We start from the raw sequence: 24,533 nt of genomic DNA, 5'->3' as shown, positions 1-24,533 counted from the left end.
CTTCAGCGGCCTGGGTTTGGTTCCCAGGCGCGGAAATACACGACTTGTCTCTCAGTAGCCATGCTGTGGCGGAGGCTCATAAAGAACTAACAAGAAAAAGTGAGGAAGATTAGCAACAGATGTTAGCTTAGGGCAAATCTTCCCCTACAAAAAACAAACAAAAAACCACAGCACAATGTTGAGAATGCAAAGCAATGTAAGAGACAGATGGAGATTTTGCATGGTACAGTGTTAAGTAGTCTCTGAGTCTTGAGAAGAGCCTGAGAACTGAATTTTTCGTTCCCCAAGTCTGTGGTGGGGCAGAGCAGAGAGGCCTGGTAGGAATCCTAGTACCCTGGCTTCAACAGCTGGATGACCCTGGGGAGTCATTAACCTCGCAGAGCCTTAGCTCCCTCACCTGTAAAATGAAAATAAAGAGGTTTGTCTTTTGTGAGTGAAGCCTGAGTCTCAGGAGAAAATTGATCTGTGGATGTGAAATCTATTTGTAAAATGAGGTGTGTCTTAGGACTTCTATCATTATCAACACCTTTTTCCTGCAGTGGTTACCAGATGAGATGAGATCATGAGCCACATCTCTGTGGCCGTTTTGAAGCACGTCAGTACCCAGAACAGCATCTGTCCAAACAGCCGCATTCTCCAAGACCTGCAGATAACTCCAATGTCCAGCGTTATTAAATCCCCCATGAGCACAGATGCCTTGAGGCATCACTGTGCTACTCTTATGCAAGATTTCAAGACAAAAACTAAATAACAGAAAGCAGTGAATAGGTAACCCTTTAACAAAAATCAAAGAAAAATGAAAATGATTTGGAAATGGCAATAATTTAATGAACCCATTTTACTCATTGTCATTTACCTTGTCTGAAAAAAAATATCAGTAATTTTCTGAATGTTCTTATACCTGAAAAGTGAAACTAGTTCACAAAATAAAAACATACATAATCCAGTGTCAAAGAACTGGTGATTTAGAGAAACCACCCCTGTTTAATTTTTCCAACAGAGAGAGAGAAAAAAAAATATGGTTCAATAATTCAGTGTTTGAGTCACCGGCAAATACTGTCTGCATCATTCAAAATGAGTGTTCTGGCTGTGAGCCCTGTGGCTCACGCTGATGGCCCACGAATCTTCCCGAGTTCAAATAAAGTGGAGAACCCACACACGAACATTATGTGAGTTGAAAACAAGACACCCTATCAACGCACATAAAAAGAAAGTCTTTGAAAAATATCCAAATCTATAAAGGAATGAAAACACTCCTGTTTTGTTGTTGGTTTTGTTCCTTTTAATTATTAATTTTTGGTTTCTGAAGTAAACTTTGAAGGAGCTGTATGACTTTTTAAGTGGAAACCCAACAGGCCACTGGCTAATACATACACTTTCCTTCTCAGATATACAGCTTTTTTCCCCCCAAAACTCTCTTTCATGATTTTTGTTATGGTTCAGAAAAGTAAAGAAAATGATTTCAAGTATTCAATTCCTATCAAAAATTGGTATCAAAAGTAATAAAGGACCTAGTTTCTTTATAATTCCATGTTTTAAAAAATAACTTAAGAAGCAAGAAGTCCGGCCCTTTCCTTGTATAAATACCCCGGTGTAACTAGAGTTTCTTAAGACAACGTGGAGAAGAGTCAGTGTTTAGCACCTCAATCATTGATCTTAACGTTGGAAACGTCTCTGACACGGATGGAAGAGTCTTGTAAGAAGGTGAAATACTGAAAAAGGAAAACACAAAGAAGGGGTGTGAAAATTAACACAATTTTACAAAAAAGGCAGAGCTTATATTTATTCCTATTATAATATTCACTCTCCAACACCCCATATGTATTATGTCAGACAATATTATGAAAGCAGGGAGGAGCTGTGAACAGAACAGATCCTTCTACAGCAATGGACGGGATATCAATAGGCTCATCTATGAGCTGCTTGGAAGTTCAACCGGAGTCTTTGGGACATATAATTAAACTCTAATTTACACGTGACTGTTATGCACACGTGTCCCGCTGGGATGCATGTTTTGACTTAGAATCAGCAAACACAGGTTTCGGGTCCAGCCTCACTCTTGATTAGCTTTAATCATTTCTCTAAGCCCCACTTTCCTTATTTGCAGCAACAGGGATAGTATTCTTAACTCACAGAGGTACCATGAGCATGGAATGAGAGAACGTATGTCAAAGTACGCTGTGAAAGGGTACCTGCACAATGTAAGGTAGCGCTGTTACACCTTCCTTAAAGAATTGTTGAAAGACCAACACCGTAAAAGTATGTAAGAAACAGAAGCAAGAGCTTTTGACCTCATATTACTAAGATATGTGTAAACTAGTAAACCTGGAATAAGAATATACTGGAACATGTTATAAGTTTTCATTACTAAGGTAATGGAATACTTACAAATTGAATATGAGTGTACTACAGATATGAGCTTCTCCATTTTAAACAGAGCACAAATTATCCAGCAATTTTTAGAGTGGTTGCTATGTCAAATAGATGTGAAAGGCAAAACTGAAGGTGGTTATTACGTAAAAAACAGGGAGAAGGAGCAGGAATAAATAAGGTCAGTGAGATCTGCTTATTCTTTATTAACTATTAGAGCACGTGTGAGTTTAACTTCATCCCAAAGTTACACACTCCTCTGCAGCGCTTCTGGAAACAAGAGCCAGGGAAGATCAGAGTCTATTGGACTCCCCACAGGGTAACCGTCAGGGATAATTTCTGGCTAGTGTTTACTAACTCACATGTATTCCTCACCTAAATTAGGATCAAGTACCACTTTCTCAAAATCCAGAGTGCAGTAAAAATGCAGCTGAATAGGCAAAGTGCTACCACTAACAATAAGTCTGAAATGGCTTCAGCTCATAGCTTTCAAATTCACTCCTGAATACTGAACCTAAGAGTTTGGGATAAAGGGCAATTTAGCCAAGAGAAATGAATATCTGATTATATAAATATGATATTTATAACTTTTCTTTCACAAACTAGTTTCCTTATTTTCTCTTCATTATTCATTTTTACCCATACACTCATGCTTTAAGGGGTCTTACATGACAGCAAAACATTTTAACCTTGAAAAAGTGGATTAAATTCATTGTATAATAACTCTCAAAAATGAGTACAATTCCAGTCTCATAGAGCTCCAAAAGCAACAGGAAGTCCCTTTTTCTCCCTCTTTAGTTGTAATATCCTGTTGTTGACCCCCATCAAGTAGTTACCTTTTCAAGTTCATCCAGCTTTTAGCTATTTTGCTAAAGGCCTCTGACCCAGGAGCTGTCATAGCTTCAAAGTCAACTAACTGAAAAAGAAAGAAATTTAGAAATGTGATTAAATATGGAGGAGAAAGCCTCTGGAGATCTGTTAGCTCATGTATCTCACCACAAAAATCCACAGATTGGGATTTAAACACACAACCAACCATTTTCCCTTCCAGCTCCAACGCACCTTCCCTTTGGGAATTTTTCCTGCTACTTCTTTTCCACTTGCCATCAGTGCTCCCACGATCACTGAGTAAGCTATTACACTGTTTAAATAAAGAACAATTACCAATCAGTCCTAGTGTACAAACAGTTACCATGTTAAAGCTCACCATGGAGTTTCCATCATAAAAGATGAAATTTTACTTCTTTTAAGAATTCTTTAGACATTAAAAATAAGAATATTTTCATTTGTTTTCAAAAAAATTACTAATTTAATAATAATAAAAATATTTACTGATTTAGTAATTTAAGGGTAAATGTGACCAAGAATATTCTTTTTCTGAGAAAAAAAGTGTTTCTTTTAATTAGAAGTTTTCTTCCCACTTGGCTTTTCTATTCTTGTGAAATAATGAGTTAGAAAATGTGCTTGCTTATTTTTAACAACTTTAAGAGGTTTGGCTTTGAAACGCATATATACAATATACTTTGTAAATATAAACATATTATTCTTATTGTTTATGCATTAAAAACTTTGGTTCCCAAAGAAGAAAAGCAGAACACGCTCTCAGAATGTACTAACAGACTGGTTTGAAAATCAATATGTTATATAAATTTCCTTCCTGGTATATAGCAGACTCACTTTTGATTCTGACATATTTATTATACACCAACTATGTGCCCCTTTGCAAGTCACTCCAGGACAAATAACTAAGGTAAGGCTACTGCCTCTGAGAACAAGCAGCCTGGCCGGGGGGGACAGAGAGATGAGTGCCGGCAGAGAACGCCTCCAAGTGCAATGAGTGGACACCAAGGCAAGTGAGTTCATCATGGAGGTTGCCTACCAGAAAAGACCTCACAGAGGCCACGGGCACGTGCACTGCATCTTCCAGGGCCCAGGGCAGGGCAAAGGAGGCAGAGAAAGAAGGGAAATGGGCTGGCATGGAGTGAAAAGCATGTGTGCAGACATGAAGGTGTGAGGAAAGGCAGAGAGGTGTGGTGGAGAGAGCCAACTTGAGGAACCTCAAGAAGTTCCACAGACCCTCGAGAGGTTCCAAAGGGCAGATGAAGGAGAGAGGTGACGAGGCCAAGGTAAACCAGGGCAGGACAGGGACTGGCACCGTGCATGTTGCCACCGAGTCTGCACTTGAGCCAACAGGTATTGGGAGCCAATGGGTATAACAAACTGTGGGACACAGAGACGGGAAGGAGAAAAGCCTGGATGCAGGAGACCAGTTAGAAAGGTTACAGCAGGAGATGACAAAAGTCTGAACTATGGCAGTAGTTGTGAGCAGAAGAGAACAGAGGGTTAGGAGGCAGAATCAACAGCATTTAGGGACTGAAAGCAAGAGTCGAGGATGACTGGAGCTGTACTTCCTTCATGTGTCACACATGAGCCAACAGAGCTGCTGTGAGGACAATGATAAGTGCTGGGTGTTGGCACAGTGCCTGCAGAGTGGCTGATAAGAGGTGGTGTGTGCAGGTCTCATGCACATCATAGATTTAGGGGACATAGCTAATAATAATTATGCTTATATTACAATGTTTGTGTTTCTATTTTGTTTCAATGCCTTTTTAATATTATAACAAAATTTACTACCACACTTAGGAGAGTTTTACTTTTAAAGTATTAATTAAAGATAAAGACATTCTAGCATATATTTTAGCCACATCTTAAATTCAAATATGTGCTAGCAACAGCATTTGCCATGTACATGATTTACTGCATATAGTGCTGGGTAAAAGAGAATAAAAAGAAAACTTTACAGATACATCCCTTGTTTTAATGACACCTAAAAAACACCTGATGGATTCATAAGTAGCAAGAATTTATTCACGATAATAAAAATAGCATGGAATGGCTGGTGACTCAAAAGTATAAAACATTAGGGTTAAAGGTTAATTAATGGCCAAAAATTGGGAGAGAGAGGAGAAGAGGGCAGGGCAACAGCCTGGGCAAACATCAAAATTAAAATACAGTGAGCACGATGCATGCACAGAGTCAGCCCTCAATACATTTCTGTTGAATGAATGAATCCCTAGCCTGTAAAACTTAAGTACACTATATGCAAATTATCTTTCCTAATTCTTTTGATAATGTGGTAGATGAAGGAAATAATTTTTGAGTGGATTTTGAAAAAAACAAAAGGGGGCTTCTTGCCATTGCTTGGGGGTACTTTTGTACCCACACCCACAACAGGAAGTATGAGCAAAAAAGAACATGCTTTTCAATGTAAAAACTTAAATTATATCCCTCACCTGGATCCTCGAGAGAGTGGCATTAAATTATAAAAGTAATAAACTAAAGATAAGATTAAATTGCAAACAGCATCAGCCTCCTAGAAAAAAAAGACACATGCTCATGAACTTAAATACTAGATTATAAACCAGTTTTTTATTAGGCGACAAGACATATAAGAATCATTTACTCAGGAAAAGGATTATTTCATTCCTCTCCTACAAGAACCTCCTTTTCACATTCTTGAATATTTTATACTCTTTTGTATCATTTTTTCTAACGAAAGGGTATACATACAGTTCAATTTAGAGCAATATTTTCCCAGCTGTTTTTAAAACTGCAACCTCTTCTGATAAACATAAAAATTCCAGTCTTTTTTTTTTGGGGGTGAGGAAGATTGGCCCTAAGCTAACATCCATGCCCATCCTCCTCTATTTTTTTGTACAGGGGATGCCACCACAGCATGGCTTGATGAGCGGTGTGTCAGTCTGCACCTGGATTCGAACCTGTGAACCCCAGGCCGCCCAAGCAGAGCACAAGAACTTAACCACTACGCCACCGAGCCGGCCCCTCTTTTTTTTTTATTGAAGTGTAATTGACGTACAATATCCTATTAGTTTCAGGTGTACATCATAGTGAGTTAACATTTATATACATTATGAAATGATCACCATGGTATGTCTGGTTACCATCTGTCACCATACAAAGTTATTACAATATAATTTGCTACATTCCCTATGTTGTACATTACATCCCCATGATTCATTTATTTTATAACTGGACGTTTGTACCTCTTAATCCACTTCACCTATCTCAGTCTCCTTTCATGCTCTTTGAAATATCAAAATGTACACCGAGATTAAAATAAAATAAAGCACTTATTAACACCAAATATGCTTTCTCAAAGTACATGCCTCCCTACCCCCAGATTCTAATAAGCCCCTGCTCCACACTGAGATTTAGGTGATAAATATGCTTAATTATGTATAAATACTTAGATGCTTAATTATAGGTACGAACTAATTAAATGCAAGAGAAATAAAGTGACTTCCCAGGGGCCACAGGCATCCACTCCAGAATGTGAATGGAGTGCCCACCATACTCTTGGCATAGTGGTAGCTGCAGCCATGAAGGTGACATGCCAGATCCTGCCTCCAGGGAGCACCCCCCTCCAGTCGGGGTGGGCCAGGGAGGGAAAAGGTCACAGACCAGGAAAGGGCCACTAATTGCAGCACAGGCCACTTTCATTATAGACTAACTTTTTCATTTACATCTTAACAAAGCCCAAACTTATGATAATATAATATAGTAAATTTATAAATAATAAATTTATTATTCCCCAATTACTGTAGTTATTAAATATGGGAACTGTTTCCATAAGAATATTAAAAAGAAATATTTATAGGTCATCAATTAAAGCTGATTTCAAGCAGAAGATGTATAATCCCAATGAAAGGGTAGAGGCTTTAAAAAGTTTACAAAAGAACCAGAGGAAGCATGGATAAAATGGAAACAAACAAAAACCTACCCCAAATTCTGATGAAAGAATTAGTACTTTTCCTTTTGCTGTTAGATCTTTATAAAGTGCATCTATTTCAGCATGATATAATTGTGTTCTTTCTTCTGTAGTTTGAGTTTCCACAGAAAACAGTATATTGCCAACCCTAAAAATACAAGAATGTATGTCAAAGGCATGTTTCATATAATTCAAATAGCCAAACACAGAAAGTAACTAAAGGAAGCAAATAGCATGCTGATGCGGCAAAAGATGTATCTAAGAACGTATCCTACCTTCCTAACTACAGACAGATGAGACATGTTTCCTAAGTATGCAATTTTTTCACAAAATATGATATTTGGCTCAGTCTAACCACACATACTTATTATATATGAGCTTAGGCAAATACAAGAGGAAACAACTACACACAGTAAAGGACACATTTAAACACTCAGTAAATATTCTATCAGCCAGCCACCATATTATGATTGAAGATCAGGAACAAGAGCTGTGTGCAGAAAGAAAGTTTAAGGACTCCACTGTTTTCCTTTGAAAGCTTTTGCTGCATGCTTAGCTCCATGTGAGGCTCTATGGAGGATATAAATTTGATGCAACAGGTATTTATTGTATAACACCAGTAGCAAAAGGCTGAATATAGCCCTTAGATCCTATAAAGAAGAGCGCAGCACAGCTGCTGCCTTTGTTGAGGGAGGGAGGGAGAAACAAGGCCACAAATTATTATGAGACCATGCTTAGGGCCATAACATCGTTCATCAGAGGTTCAAAAGAGGGAGATCAGATCTAATTTGGAAGACATGGAAGAAAACAGGAAATGTTTCATGGAAGGAGTGGACTGAACTTGGGTCTTGAAGATCAGGGTGGGAGTGACAGAGGTTCAGAGATAGGAGGTCGGAGGTGACCTCAGGGAATAAGAAGTCCAACCGAATTACCAGGCCCGGTTCTAACAGGAAAATAGTTCAGGTTAAGGAGGAAATATTGTTCAAGGCCACATTATGGAAGGCCTTGAATGCCTGGCAGGAGAGTTGGTTTTGGGTATCAATAGGCAATGGCAGGGTACGGACTGGGGAGGGATTTCTGGAGCCAGGGAATACCTAATGGAGTGGAGCCTTAGGAACATCGATGAGCACTGGTAAGCCACCAGGAGATGGAAGATGGCAACATCACTCATGAGTCTATGTGAGGGGTTAGAGGCCCAGAGCAACAGAGGCAATGAATGGGGTGAAACAGACAGTTGAAGAAAGATGCTACGTTTCATGGGGAAGGAATTTTATGTACTCTTTTACTCAGTAAATCCATTTCTGCCTGGGAATTTAATCTGAGGCTACATATATATCATGGTTGGGTGAAAAGGTAGGAGAATAATTTTTACACTAATAGCAAACCCTGGAATTCCTTTTGGGGGTAGAATTATCTTTATTGGGAAATAGAGTCATGTGCTGCATAACAACATTTTGGTCAATCACAAACCGCATATACGATGGTGGTCCCTTAAGACTGGTACCACTTAGCCTAGGTGTGTAGTAGGCTATACCATCTAGCCATCGAGGAACGTGTATTGAGGATGGGCGGCAGGCAGTACATGGTGAGGTTCTAGGTAATTCCACCCAAAATTCAAGGGATATGGAGGCTCCTAGATGAAGTCTTGATTTCAGATGTAAATAAAACTATAGTTAATAAAAACATTCACTAGTGTGTGCTATTTTTAAAGTGAAAAAATAGGAAACATTCTAAACGATCAATAAAAAAAAAATTAGCAGGAGAAACTCTACAACATCCAAAAAATGGAATACTTACCAATTATTTAAAATGCTTATAACAATAGGATATGGGAAAATGTTCATGATAAAGTTACGGTAAGGGTAGAAAAGAAACAGGTTACAAAACAATATGTATAGCATAATCTCAGTTTTTAAAGAAAAAAAACAATGATTTTTATTTTTTTGTTTTTGCTTCTCTGTGTATTCTAAATTTTCCACAATAAGATTGCACTACTCTTGTAATACATTAAAACTTGTATTAAAAAAATATCTTACCATGGCCTTCAATCTGCCAATTTCTCATCTTTTTTAATTTTATTAGGAAAAGCCTTCCCCACAATGAACTTCAAGAACCCAGAAGAATGCTTTCCCCAAACCACATCAGAAATTATACTTAATATCTAGAAAGTTGTTAGATTTAGCATAGTCAGAAAATGTATCTGTCAGTACAAACTCTAGATGTCACATTAAGAAAAATAACTGGTTCTAGCTACGCACTGGACCTTGATAATTTTCATTTCAGGATACAGCAAAAGCCCAGTGTGTCGAACGTCTTGTGGTGATATCAAGCATATGCATACTTTCTGACACCAGCCCCCGTCTTTATCCCCACACTCAGGAAGCATACGTACTTGTCTCCTGTAATAGTGATTGTGAATCCATCATATTCCTTCCCTTGATCTTTGAGGCTGGGAACTTTTGTGTTCACAGTGAACCCATCCTTCGTTTTAGTATTAAACTGCTTTCAGGGAAAAAGAAAATTCACGTTACTAGTGTATAATTCAACCCCAACTGCTACTCTGCAGCGCCGACTGATTTCCATGTTTTTAAGAAGGGTCATCAAAGTCCCTGATGCAGGAGACCATGTATTCTCCATCCCGGCAATTAGTTCCAAGGACGCCTCTGAGTGTCCCCAGGCCCCAACACAGACTCTAAGCCCAAGTTACACTTCCCGTGGCCCCTAACGGAGGCCAGCAGAGAACCTCAGCATAAAAGGCTCACAGGCTCTCTTCATCAGCAAGGGGCCCTGCTCAGTCCTAGGAGCTCCTTTTGGGACTTTTTTCATGTTCATTTCAATCAGCAGCAACTTTGATTCTTAGCAGAATAGTTGTATCCAATATCCTGTAGCTCAAAAAAGCACTTTGTGTTCATGCTAGTGCTCCTTCAAGGCAGAGTCTGATTTTTCTGAAAAGTACTCAGAATTATATTTGTCAACTGGAGAATTACATACACACACTCACACTCACACACACACACACACACACTCTCTCTCTCTCTCTCCCCCCCTCCCTCCAACTCTGCAGACCACAAAGAAGTATGTAAAAGGAATTACACAGAGCTAAGAACAGCCCTCAGCAGTGACCAACATAAAGGCAGTTGCAGATGTCAGCTTTTTGTTTAAGACAGTTTTGACAAAACTGAAATACTAATAAATAGGTTTTGTCATTACTCCAGAAAAATCCTCCCTAAATTCAGTTATTTAATGTTGCCAAGTTTTTTTTCTTAGGATTGATAGACTTGAATAAGAGAACCAACGATAAAATAAAAGGACGTTGTGCTTCACATACGACACTGCTGGGGCGAAAGGTTGTCTAAAAACAGCAAGACCCAGCAGTTGTTCACTGACAGTCCAGAGAAGGACAGGGGGTGAATGGAAAGGCACTGGACAGCACAGGGCATCAGAGCCAGCAGCAGGAACCGGAAGAGGGAGCATCTTTCATGAGGAAAAGGACTTTTAGAGGAAGAAATATGTTAACATTTCCTATGCGCCAATTCGTATTTAACGCTCACAACACACCAGTAAGAGGGCATGATCTCGACCTCACAGATGAGGAGAGCAGCTCGGTGGGTGAGGTCCTGGCCTGAGTTAGTGAGCAGGGAAGGGCAGAGTGGACTGTGGACCCAGTCCACAGTCTTCGTGGACTGCAATCCACACTATTGGCTAATAAGCTGCCTCGAGGGGAGCTGAGGTATATTTTAACTTGGTTTTTTACCAAAAGTACATTGTATATTTCAGCAGAAGCTGTCATAGCATCAAATTTCACCAAACACTTTAAATATAAAGGTATTTTTTTATGTACTTCTATGTGTGCCTTTACAAATACCAATATACCCATAATCCTAGGCAAACGCTAGGTGTACAACGCTAGCAGAATGGTCACATCCAGACATACAGTCAGACAGGCAGTGACTTCACACTGGGAGGCAGGCACCGGCAGGCGATGCTCAGCCTCTCTCAGCTGCACTGTAAGTAACTACAGTCTTGTAGTCCATTATGTTTTTCTTTTTAAACAAAGACACATATAAAATATTAAAATCTCCCTAGGCTGATTTTGTATTCTGCCTAATACAGTAAATTTAAAATACCCACAGGAAAGCTAAAGATTAAAAACTGAGACATGCACCATTTTCTTTCTGTATGGTGCATCCCAGCAGCCCTCAGTGGAGCCGTTCTGCCCTCTGGGGGGCATTTGGGGAATTTATGGGAGAGTGTGGTGGCTACAGTGATTAAGTGGGTGGGGGGGGCCAAGACTCTCAGATGTCCCACAGTGCGGGGGATAGTCACACATTATGCATGACTTCCAGTGCCCCACTGGACTTTCACATGGATGTTTATAATTTAATAATTACCTGGGCCTGGAACCAGACTCCATTTTACACTTATACACTGAATATTTGTTACATAGTTTTCATACACACTGAATCTTCCAGGAATGCAAACAGCATATAAATGGAGAGAAGAGTGTATTATATATTGTTTGAATAGGTTTTGGTCATTCACACAAATTTCTTAAATTTTATTTGATGTAAATCAATCTTATCTACTACATCTACAAGGAGAACATTTATTCAAGTTTTACATTAATTCAAACAATTAAGTGAAAAAATCAAATCTACCTGTTGTTGGCACATTTTGGGGTATATTTTGGGTATATACCTAGATGAAGAAAAGGTTCATAAAATTATAACTTCTTAACAAATTCTACTTTTAAACAATATAATTTCTGTCCCCTGAAGTGCTCTTTATCTTGCAGTCAAAGTTTCTGATGTTGACACCGCCACACCTACTTTTCCTTTCATTAGCATTGCCTGGTATACCTTTCCCCCTTCAACCTTTTAAATGTCATTCTGTTGTACATGCTTCTTGTAAACAGAATATAGCCGAACTTTAAAAAACCAATCTGAGATCCTCAATCTTTCAATAGGGGGTTCAATTATGAATGTCATGTTGAGATTTGTCACTGCCATTACATACATTTTCTACTCACCTGATTTTTTTTCCTCCTCTTTTTGTAAGCATTTAGTTGAACTGACTTGGTTTTCTTCATTCCATTTTCTTACCTTCTAGGGGTTTAGAAGATTATACATCCATCTCTATCCTTTCAGTGTTCACCTTTACATTTTTTTTTGGCTGGGAAAGATTTGCCCTGAGCTAACATCTGTTGTCAAACTTCCTGTCTCTCTTTTTTTTTCCCTCCCCAAAGGCCCAGTACATAGTTGTATATTCTAGTTAAGCCCTTCTCGTTCTTCTCTGTAAGCTGCCGCCACAGCATGGCTACTGACAGGCAAGTGACGTGGTTCTGCGCCTGAAAACTGAACCCAGGTCGCTGAAGCAGAGCACGCCGAACTTTAACCACTAGGTCATCAGCGCTGGCTCTACTTTTACTTTTTTTTTTTTTTGGCTTGAGGAAGATTAGCCCTGATCTAAAATCTGTGCCAATCTTCCTCTATTTTGTACGTGGGTCACCACCACAGCATGGCTTGAGTGGTGTAGGTCCGCATCTAGGATCCGAACCTGCGAACCTGGCTGCCAAAGTGGAGTGCGCCAGACTCAACCACTACGCCATGGCGCCAGCCCCTACCTTTACATTTTTAAAACAGATATTTAAACTTGTCTTTTTGTGTCAATATCACAGGTCAGTCAGTGATTATATTCTCTCAATAGTACATTTTTACTTCCTTTCTTTACTTTCCTCAACCTCTAATGTTGACATTACCTAGTATTTTAATTTCAGACAACATTTATATTTTTTAACATTATGCATTAACAATTCATTTCATTGGCTTTTTGTTCACCACTATTTCTTATATCTCGTGTTTTCTTCCTTCTCGGGTTCATTTTGTGAGAGTACATACATCCTTGAATCATTTTGACAAAGAGGATTTAGGCTGGGTGAAATTTCTAAATAACTGTATGTTTGAGACAGCCTTTATTTTACCCTCACACCTGAACCTTGGTAGGGTTGGTGCAAATAAATTTCTGTTTATTGTCTTCTAGAATCCACTATTGCTGGAAGGAAGTCAAGCATCAGTGGGATTCTCTTTTCTTAGTATTTAATCTGGTTTTTTCTTCTCTAGTAGCTTTAAGATGTTCTCTTTATTCTTTGTATATGTAAGATAAAATATACATATTATAAAAGTTGCCATTTCAACCATTCTATGGCATTAAGAACATTCACCTTGTTGTGCAACCATTACCATCACTAACTCCCCATTCTCCCCTCCTCCCAGTCCCTGGCAACTAACATTCTACTTTCTGTCCCTATAAACTTAACTACTCTAGGTACCACATATAAGTGGAATCATATAATATTTGTCCGTTTGTGACTGGCTTATATCACTTAGCATACACCACTTAGCATAATGTCCTCTATGTTGTAGCATATGTTAGAATTTTTTTATGGGTGAATAATATTCCATTGTAAGGATATACCACATTCTGTGGATCCATTCACCCATCAATGGATACTGGGTTGCTTCTACCTCTTGGCTATTATGAATAACGCTGCTATGAACATGGGTGTACTGTTTGAGTCCCTGCTTTCAATTCATATGGATATATACCCAGAAGTAGAATTGTTGGATCATATGGTAATTCTATGTTTAATTTTTTAAGGAATTCCCTTTAATTTTGAAGTCCCAAAATTTTATCGGGATGTGTTTAGGTGTCAGTATTTGAACATTCATCATGCTGAACATTCAGTAGGCCCCATACTCATCTTTTCATCTCCCTACAACATTTCCTTCTATTATTTTGTCAGCTAATTCCTGTGCTTCTTTATCTTTCTTCTCTCCTTCCAGAACTTCTATCAGATAGGTCCATTCTTCATCTTCTGTGTTCACCTTCTCTCATGTTTTATATTTCTTTGTCCTTTTATACTACATTCTGGGAGAATTCATTGCTTTCATCTTCCAGCTCATATATGTGATATTCAGCTGTCTTCAATCTGCTAGTCTAACTACCTGAGATTTTTCTTAATGTATGAGAATTCTGATTATTTCTTTTCTATTGCTACCATCTATCAATCTATCTATCTACCTATCTATCTATCAATCATATGATACTGGGTCAAATCTCTCAGGAAATTAATTTATGTACTTTTCATTGAGGTAAAACATATACAATAAACTACACATGTATAATTTAACGCATTTTGACAAATATATACATCCGTGTAACCACCACTTCAATCAAGAAATAGTGTATTTCCATCACTCTAGAAAGTTTCCTCCTGCTCCTTTCTGGTAAACTCCACCCCTCATAAGCAATCACTATTCTGATATCTATCCCCATAGATCAGTCAAAACTTCTTATAAATGGAATCATACTCTTTCGTATCTGGCTTCTTTTGCTCAACATAATGTTTCTGAGGTTCACTTCTGTTGCTGTGTACAGCAGTACGCATTCTGGTTTTTATTACTGAATAGTATTCCATTGTTGGCCTCCCCTGAGAAACACTGAAAGATTCTTGTGAAACCCTCTGATCTGGAAGATGGCCTCCAGACCAGGAAAGCTGTGAATTGGCACACAAATCTTGGGCCATATACAAAACCAAAGTGGCACCAACTTTGACTTCATCTCATTTGACTTCATGCAAATAAAGGGGGCGCAGTGCTAGGAAGCCACATCTGGGTGCTTGCTGGGCCTCATAATGAGACTGAAGTTGCTGTACAGGCTTGTTCTCTGTCCAGCATCCTGCTAAGCAAACCTAGTGCCAGACTGAAGACAGTATGTCTTGTAAGTTGATTACCAGTCTGAATCTGAGACCACTGACTTTTGAGTCCTAGAATTTTCTTTTGCTTCTTTTTATAGTTTCCATTTCTCTGCTGAGATTCTCTATCATTGTATTCATGTTTTCCTTTAAGTCACTGAACGTATTTATGAAGCAGACAAGGACTTTAAAAGAGCTAATTCCAACTTCTGGATCATCTCATCTCTGTTCCTATTAACTGGTTTTGTTTTTCTTGGTTATGTGTCACATTTTCCTGCTTCTTCACTTATCTAACATTTAAGGAGTCTAGATTATGTTGCCTTCCTTTAAAGGGTGTTGAGTTTTGTTTCGACAGGCAGTCAAACCACTAGCAGATCCATTTAATTCTTTTAGGCTTGGTTTTATTCTTTGTTAGGGTAATCTATTTGGAAATTGTCCTTTGTCCTAGGATGTAGACCTCATCCTAGAGTGTGGTCTTACACCTACTGTGTGTCCTTTCTGGGGTCTTGACTAAATGCCCAAGATGCTCACACGGTCCCTCCACTATGGCGAGGCCAGAATTCCAATGTCTCTCGGTACTGTAAAGCCTCTGATACCTCTGGCATCTCTCTTGGCCACACAGCCACTCCTTGCTGAGCCTCTCAGAGTCTCACTGCATGCGCACAGCCCAGCTCTCAGCCAGAGCTGACAAAGAACTCCCATCCTGACCTCTGGGCACTTCCCACCCTGCACAGCTCCCTCTTCTTCTGTACTCTGCCTGCAAATTCCAGGCACTTCAGCAGACCCAAACTCCAATCTCTGCCTCCTTAGCTCAGCAAGACCACCATACTCAACTTGGGCTCCACACACCTGTACAGCTGTCTAGTAAATACTCCCAGGCAGAAAGCTCTTTCATGAATCAGTCTTGTAACTTCCCAATATCTGAAAATAGCTGCCTTGTATTTTGTCCAGTTTTATAATTGTTATGGTATGGAAGGGCAGTGGAGTACAGTTACTCCACTGTGGCCAGAAGCAGAATTCAACTGGATGCATTTTTAAGTTTTCTTCTGTTTCTTATATCAACTGCTTCCTCACAGATTTGTTTTTATGTTTGAGTCTGATGCCTGTGTTTTATTTTATTTTGGTTATTATTCAGAGTGTGTTCATATTAGTGTTGTCAGGTAGCACATTTTATAAATTTTAAAACACTTAGAGTGTAATATTAATAAACATGCATTTAAAAATCATGAATTCTTTTTAAAGAATTGCTATAGTTTTTTTTCCCCAAAAACACCTACTGTGATTTTGATAACAAATTTACCTTCATAATTGGAAGAAGGTCTTCTACTTTGTGTACCTTTTCCAGAGCTTCTCTAACTTCCAACAATCCTTTAGGATTATTAGCTCTTAAAAAGAAAGAGAGAGATGGAAACTAAAATTAATACAGGAAGGTAATAATTAATTATGCTATTACCTTTAATTTAAATAAATCATCCTTAATTATGAGTAGCTTAATATTCAAAATGGTGGGTCACAACTAAAGTTTCTAAATAAGGGGATGGTTTAATCCTAATGAGTTTGGGGCTACAGATGAGAATTAAGAAAATACGTAACAGCCCATCTAGAAGGTGAAACAGAGAAAAGCAGAATGGATTGACAGCCAGTGTTTGTGTATACATGTATGGGTCCGGGTTTGGTCATAAAACCTGATTCTTCTTTTCCAACTCTGAAATTAGAAGTAAATGTTTTTCTTTCTAAAGTTGCCCAAATGGAAGTATCCTGCTAGGTTTTTATACCAGTTTTATATTTACTTGGTGATAACTAACCATTCAGAATTCTTTTTTTTCCAATGTTCTGTTCACTGTTATGTCTATACCATATTGCCTTTCAGGTGAGGGAGAATGAATAGTAAGGCCAAAGTCCCTAATAAAGAAACTCAAAGAAACATCTGCTTTTTAGAAGGAAGAGCCTAGAAAAGTCATAATATTGTGTGTAAGATTAAAAACACTTAGTTAAGGTCCACGGATTTTATGAAGCTATTAAAAAGAAGGTTGTTAAGTGATCATAAAAGGCTTTATGATTTCAAACACTATGTAAAAATTTGCTATATTTTGTTTCATCTGTCAATAGGCTTAGTTTTCAAGTTTCATAAATATAACAAATGTAAAATATATGAAATCTATCCACTACTATGAAAAAGAAAATTGAAGGATTACCCATGATAAACAAGAATTCTATCTTTAATAAAATGAAGAATTTTCTCAAAATATTCCAGGTATCTCATGTTAATCACCTGACCCCTGTAAGAAAAAAAAATTAAGAATCTTTTTAAAAGGAATATGTTCCAAACAATATCTAATTTCCTAGTTAATTCAAAAGAACAATAAGAGAGTTCTGAGAACAATGTAGTACAAAAGTTTGGGAAATTTGCTTGTTTGCAATCAATGAATGGGAGAAGCGAAAAACTGTCTGAGCAAGATTGCTCGTCAGCTCTTGAAGCTTATCCTGGTAGAAAAGGCACCAACCTCAGCCGTGGAGATGCCAAATGGGAAGAAAAAACCTCAAGCATTTAAATGAGGTTCAGACCTTTATGTCAATTTCCTCTGATGGATCTCTTCACTTTTTCAGCAATATGCCTTCTCCTCTCTCTTGGTTCTCCTGATAGCGTTATCTGCTAATACCCCTTCTTGCTGTCTAGCTAACTAGCAGGTTTCATCTCCTCTACTCGCTCTAAATATTATTTTCCTCACATTTCTATCCCCACCCCCCGTTTTTAAAACTCTCTCCCAGAACTCCATGTACAGCCAACAAGCTGATGTACACATCCAACTGATGTACATGTGTACAGCACCATACACGTATCCAACTGCTCCCTGGATATCACTCCCTGGATTCCCCACAAGCATCTCAAACCTCAAGTTCATAACTGTCAAACAGGAATTCACTCCTGCACCCTGCACTCCTCCCAGCTTCAGCCCCCAAATGTGTCCACCTACTTTTTGTCCTGCTGCTACCTGGCCTATTGGGACAACCATGTACCTGAGCTGGCAATAAGATGGCCTCCCTGTAGTTCCATGCTCTCCCCTGTTTCTGACTCACCACCAGTGCTCCCAGTTCTGCCTTCTCAATATCCATCTCCTCCCCTCCAACTCACTACCACAGAGCTTTCCAGACCTTTGTACTTGTTTGCCTGAATTACTACACAATTTTCTAACCACTTCCCTTGCCTCCAAAGTTGCTGCCCCTCTCTAACCTATCTGCTACCTGCAGCCAAAGTGATCATCTGAATGTGCAAATCTGCTCGTGTCACTTCTCTGCTTATAATCTCTGAATAGCTTCTCCATCATCTTCAGGGAAAAACAACGCCTTAGCATGGAATATAAAGTTACTTATATTTTGGAAAAAATGTTATTTATATTTTTGTCTCTGCCTGTCCTTCTAGCCTTAATTTCTGATACTCCCTTAACTGCCAAGTAATCACCAGTCATAATGAATCAGTCACACTCTCCTGACCATGCCTGATTCACTTGTGGGTCCATGCCTCATCCACCTCTCTCTGCTTTCCCTCTTTCCAAATAGCTCAGGCATCACCTGAAGGCTGGACTGGGCACTCCTTTTCTGTGTCCCCCGGCATCCTGTACACATGACCACCATTACTCTTAACACACTACACAGTAGTTCTCTGGTCTGTCTTCTTCACTAAGCTATGAGCTTTCTGAAGTCAGGGACTGTATTTCACTTCTATATGACCACCATGCAATACAGCGCATTGACAGTGGCCTTCAATTAAAGCTAGCTGAGTCTATCTATAAATGTCACAAATTATTCCATAAGAAACAAGTAAATATACACATCAAAAGGGGAAAAGAAATTTATTTTCTAGAAATTAAAAAAATAAATATATTAATGATATTTCCCTTAAACTTAAATGGCAAAGTTGTATAGAATATTTTTTTGATTCAGGTTTCTGGAACTAGAAGCATTTTAGATGTGACACAACTACCACATTTGTAAATTTTATCTAAAATTAAATTCAGTGGGTCCCCTTTAAGCTGATATTCTTTAATATTTGTTCATCATTTATTTAGACGGTGGCTAAGCACATGAAGGGAGGGGTAAAGAGCTGAGCACTTCACTCATGTCTCTAACTTGCAGAGACTCTGGACAAGACAAGAGCTCTCCAGGTAACCTGGCTCACTCTCCCAGGATGGCAGCTTAGCAACCACACAGTGTTATTGATCCAAACCCTTTGTGTGTTGCGGGGTGGGACAGGGGAGCCTCTCCCTTGTCACAACAGATTCATCAAAGAGTTCTTTGAGCTATGCAATATTATCAGGATATTATGGTAAATGTAATGTTCTCCATCTAATTACTTTCTATGATGTTTTAGGACCCTTTAAAGACTGACATTCTAGGCAAAAATCTGGCAGTCTACCCTTCAAATGAGCTCTGCATCACAGAGAAGAGCCTGCAGCAGGAGCACAGCATGTTCTGCATCTCTTTCTGCAGTTGGACTAGTTGAAAGGAATGCAGGCAGAACTCTGCAGGTGCAGAGCCAATCTGTGTATTCCCTCGTCAAAAAGTCACCAGGAAAGAAACAATGAGCCAGTCATGGTCTCCACGACCTGTCTATTTAGAATAAACTCCAGTGAAATCAAGAAAGATGCACAGAAGGTTCATACCTGATTAAATTGATGTGGTTGTTAAAACCTCTGCTAAGACTTCGTGCTGGCATTTGATCTAACCATAACACTGGCTGGTCTGGGTCAGCAATCCTATAAAACAGAGCTTGTTAAAGATGAAGACCTTATAAAACCTAGAAATGTTCAAAAGCATTAAAAATAAAACATGTAAGAGTCTTTGCAAAAGTGAGGAGAAAGCAATTGCTGAGTCAATTACATCTAAAAATATGAAACACAAACCTGCAAATTCCAAATAGGTGTTCCAATTCGATCAAGTAAGAAGTCAGTACAGGTTTACCAGTACAGCAGTATTTTTCTCATGAAAATGAATATCAACGGTTCCCTCCTTAAACCGTAGAAGGTTAGCCAGGCACATACTTCAACTATAAAGAGACTGGTACACTGAAGTTCATTCAAAGGTACCACAGGTGATGATATACTCTCTCAAAGAGACTGCTTTTTCTAAAATTCTTCATTTAAAAATGTGCTTGGAAACACAATAACAATCAATTCTTATTTCATAAATATTAGTTGAGTGTATTTCAATGCATAATAATGCCAGCAATCTCTGACAAACTTTAGAGAGGAAAACACAACTTATAAGGCCTACTGTTAGTAAATAAAACAGGATTCAAAATCTGTTAAGTAGAGGAGACTTACATTATTTTACAATGGTAAGACTTCTAGTTTATTTGCACTTAAACATTAGTTACCGTCTCCACTTTACTGCGATGTCAAACATGTCTCTCCACTGCATCAGCCGTGTTTTTCCATTCATTCGAACCTTCGAGTTGGTCCATGTACGCTGTACAGCTTGCATGACTTCCAAGGCTGCCAAACCCATGGCTAAAAGAAAGAAATATTGAGAAAACAGAGATTGTAAGTATACGTTAGAGGGACTGATTTTCACCGAGTCTCATTATATTTTCGCTGAGTCTCATATATTTTCACTGAGTCCAGACTCATTATATTAAGAAAGAATCACAAATACTGGTAATTTAACAAGACCGGAGATATATTACAATCATAATGACACGATCAAGACTAAAATCTATCAGAGGAAACTAGAGACACCCCCAAAGTTGTCTCCTCCCAACTCTGCCTCCTTCTGAAGCAACTGGAGGTTCAAATTCTTCCTCACTCGCGCAGTAAGGAGACAGCTCCCGTGGATGAGCTGTCTGATCTACACGTAATGACTGAAGATCTGTATTCTACATCTACATTACAGCAACAGCTCAAAAGCCAAGGCTAGAAGCAGTCTTCTCTCAGAATTCAGTATGAATGGATCTATACATTTCTGTTCTGATTACATGGAGATTTTTGAATAAGTGCAATAAATGATTTTTTAAAAAGCACAACATGGTTTAATAATCCTTGCTCTTTTGTAAGAAATATTTCCATTTTCAGACAGTTTCAGAATACCTCTGTGTATTCTCTTGTTTGGCAGGAAACCAGGTGTTTCATATTGCATCAGCGATCCTAAACGATCAGCTACACAAATCAGCTCTTGTACCTCAGGCTTATAACTCTCAAAATTCTGATGTAACACGTCTCTGGAAGAAATATTATGTACATGATAAGGACTTTTACAACAGACATCTTGTTATCCAACTTCACCTGAAAAGTGGTCACTTCCTCCACTGGAAAATGAATCAAGACACCTATGACTACATAATCCTTACTTCAGTGCCTAGCACACAACCATAAACAAATTAAAAGAAGGAATCATTACGCGAACGTGTACACAATTACTATTACATGCTTGTTAGTAACACTGACAGCTAATTGGCAATTCAGAAGGCACCTCTGAATTACTTGCTTTGTAAACTCCAGAATACATAACCTACATGGACTGCCTTTTTCAACAAGCAGCCATTCCCTACACCAGCCCCAAGTTGTGTTACACCAGGTATACCTGAAATGGTATATGTAACTACTACTGTTTAGCTGCCAACCTGCTAGAAGTTTTCATAACAAAGATTGTAATTCTAAGTTATAGGTTGTGTTGAGGTCCCCAAGGCCACCCTCAGGTTCAATGATTCTCTAGGAGGCCTCATAGGACTCAATGTATAGTTGTACTCATGACTGTGACTTATTACAGCAAAGGACACAAGCACAATTATCAAAGAGAAAAGGCTCATGGTGCAAAGTCTAGAGGAAACCAGGTGCAAGCTTCCAAGACTCTCGGGAGAGGAACAGGATTAATTCCCCTCCATGAGACGCCGCCAATCAGGGAAGCTCAGTAGACACTCAATGCCCAGGGATTTTCCTGGGGGCTGCCTCTGCCCAGCAAGTACCCAAATTCCAGACACCCAGAAGGAAAGCAGGTGTTTAGCATAAACCATATTGTTTGTATGAACAGCTCAGGCACAGTGAAGCACTCTTAGCAGTTCCGGGCCTAGTGAGACATTCCCCAAATCCAAATTCCCAGGTGCCAGCCAAGGGCCAACCTTGTAAGCAGACCTTTCCAAGGACAGGAGTTCAGGCCTGCCATGATAACTCTTTCCTGCACATTGGTATTTCTCTAAAAAGCGGTGGTAAAGAAGATAGATAACCTCTTTGAGCAATCTATTTTCTTTTTACTATTTTCGATTATGTAATAATTGATACATACAAAAGCATACAACCTCATTACCCAATTTAAGAACTAGAACAAATTCTGTAGCTCTATCTACTTGTATGCTGCCTTTCTATCCTATCTTCTTGCCTCCCAGCAAGAGGTAACTCATCTTGAATTTTGTGTTCATGATGCCCTTATCTTTTGCTTTTAAAAAATAGGTTACATATGTATGTCCCTAAACAATATATTCTATAGTTTTGCTTATGAGCTTTATGGGAAAAATGATGTGACATTGCAGTCTACTGACTTGCTGTTTTTACTCAACATTTTAAGATTAATCCATACTGTTGCATGGGGCATTTGTTTATACTGCTCCATAATATCCCATGGTGTGACAGCATCACATTTATCGATTCTTCTGTTCATGGACATTTGGGATGATTTCCAGTTTTACACTGTGAACAAATACTGTTATCAACAGTCTTGTGCAGGTCTCCTGGGAGATATTTGCACAAGTACAAGGTTCTCTAGCGAATATATATAACAGAATCACAAGATTGTAGGATACGCAGATGTTCAGTTTTACAAGATAATGACAAACTGCTGGCCAAAGTGGTTGTTGCAATTTATATTCTCACTATGAGTATATAAAATTTTCCCTTGATTCTCCTTCTGGTCAATATTACTATTATCAGACTTTATATTTGTTCCTCTAGTGGGTGAAACATCTCATGCGGTCTTATGAACTGAAGCATCTTTTCATATATTTACTTGCCATTCATGTTTTCCCCTTGGTGAAATTACCTGTTCATGTCTTTTGAACACTTTTCTACTGGCTGTTTGATGTTTACTTTCTTTTTTTTTTTTTTGGTGAGGAAGATTGGCCCTGAGCTAACATCTGTTGCCAATCTTCCTTTTTGCTGAGGAAGATTGTCTCTGAGCTAAAATCTGTGCCCATCTTCCTCTATTTTGTACGTGGGATGCTGTCACAGCATGGCCTGATGGGCAATGCATAAGTCTGTGCCCGGAATTCGAACCTGCGAACCCTGGGCTGCCAAAGTGGAGCATGGGAACCTAACCACTATGCCACCAGGCTGACCCCAACTTTTACTTTTCAATCTGTGGAAATTTTTAATAAATTCTGGATACCAATTCTTTGTCAGTTTATAGGTGGCAAATACCTTTTCTGTTTGGGCTTATCTTTTCACTCTTTATGGTGTCTTTTGTTGAACAGAACTTCTTAGGATGTTTTGTGTGTCTTGATTGAGATATCCTTCTCTACCTCAAAATCATAAAAGTTTTCACTTATATTTTCTCCTAAAATTAAAAAAATTTTACCATTCTAAGATTTTCATCCATCTGGAACTGGATCTTTAGCTACACTATCACAAAAATCAATTTATTTTATCCATATGACAACCTAGTTGTCCAACCCTGATCGACAATACACCCTTTGTGCTCCTTTGGTCTACCTGTCTATCCCTGCACCAATACCACTCTGTCTTCATTACTATCTAAAGTCTTGCTATCTGGTAGGATGAGAACCTTCTCCTTTAAGCCTGGGCATCATCTTCTTCAGGAGAATCTTGATTATTCGTGCTCCTTTGTTCTTCCATACAATTTATAGAATTAGCTCATCAAGTTACTCAAAAAACTGTTGGGATTTTGAAAGACATTTTATTGAATCTACAATTAATTTGCAGAGAACTGACCAAATGATGTTATTGAACTTCCTATTCATGAACACAGTATTTCTCTCCACTTATTTGTTTTCTCCTAGTAACTTTCAACAAAGGTTTACAATGATCTCCATACAGGTTTTGCACATCTTTTGTAAGATATATTCCTAAGTACTTTTGCTATTATAAACGGTATTTTGTTTGTTGCTGGCATATAAAAATGCAAATGATGCTTTACATTAATTATAATCAACCACCTTGTTAAACTCTTATTTTGTATAATTTGTTTGTAGATCATCTGGGCTGTTTTTTTTTAAATCATGTGATCTTCAAATAATGACAGTTTTCTGTCTTCCTTTCTAATCCATATAACTTTGATTTCTTTTTCTTCTCTTTACGCATTGTCTAGGATCTCTAGTTCACTGCTGAAGAGAAGCAATGATTTTAGGCTTTTTTTTGTCTCACTCTTAATTTTAACATGAATGTATCTAACATTTCATTAGTTAAAATGATGTTTGCTATAGCTTTCTGATAGTTACCATTTATCAGGCTAAGGAAATATCTGTTTTTCTAGTCTGCTAAGAGTTTTTATCTTTTATAAAGTATAAATGGTTGTTTAATTTTTTCCAGTTGTTTTTCTGTATCTACTGACATAATTATGTGGTTTTTCTCCTTTAATCTATTAACTGGCAATCACATTTATACATTTTCTAAAGTTAGA

The 24,533-nt window shown here is 38.4% G+C and overlaps 1 protein-coding gene across 9 annotated transcripts in view; it reads right to left on the bottom strand.

Moving 5' to 3' along the window:
• Positions 1-630: 630 nt before the first annotated feature.
• TTC13 (tetratricopeptide repeat domain 13) overlaps positions 631-24,533 on the bottom strand; it is a 76,042-nt gene continuing 52,139 nt past the window's right edge. For 4 of the 9 annotated variants that reach the window (XM_058543047.1, XM_058543049.1, XM_058543054.1 and 1 more), the window contains 11 exons: positions 20,996-21,126; positions 20,287-20,419; positions 19,574-19,666; positions 17,108-17,191; positions 16,213-16,297; positions 9,552-9,661; positions 7,172-7,307; positions 5,664-5,743; positions 3,433-3,511; positions 3,207-3,286; positions 632-1,712 (listed from right to left, as the gene is read on the bottom strand). In XM_058543047.1, the coding sequence (XP_058399030.1) occupies positions 1,598-1,712; positions 3,207-3,286; positions 3,433-3,511; positions 5,664-5,743; positions 7,172-7,307; positions 9,552-9,661; positions 16,213-16,297; positions 17,108-17,191; positions 19,574-19,666; positions 20,287-20,419; positions 20,996-21,126 (1,126 nt within the window). In that variant the 3' untranslated portion in view covers positions 632-1,597. Of the gene's footprint in view, positions 1,713-3,206; positions 3,287-3,432; positions 3,512-5,663; positions 5,744-7,171; positions 7,308-9,551; positions 9,662-16,212; positions 16,298-17,107; positions 17,192-19,573; positions 19,667-20,286; positions 20,420-20,995; positions 21,127-24,533 lie in introns of all 9 variants that reach the window. The other 5 variants (XM_058543048.1, XM_058543052.1, XM_058543055.1 and 2 more) reach the window with 3 other exon arrangements.

This window comes from Diceros bicornis, chromosome 6 (assembly GCF_020826845.1).
Source record: "Diceros bicornis minor isolate mBicDic1 chromosome 6, mDicBic1.mat.cur, whole genome shotgun sequence".
In the NCBI taxonomy this organism is placed as follows: Eukaryota; Metazoa; Chordata; class Mammalia; order Perissodactyla; family Rhinocerotidae; genus Diceros; species Diceros bicornis.
This window is presented reverse-complemented; position numbering and strand designations above follow the sequence as displayed.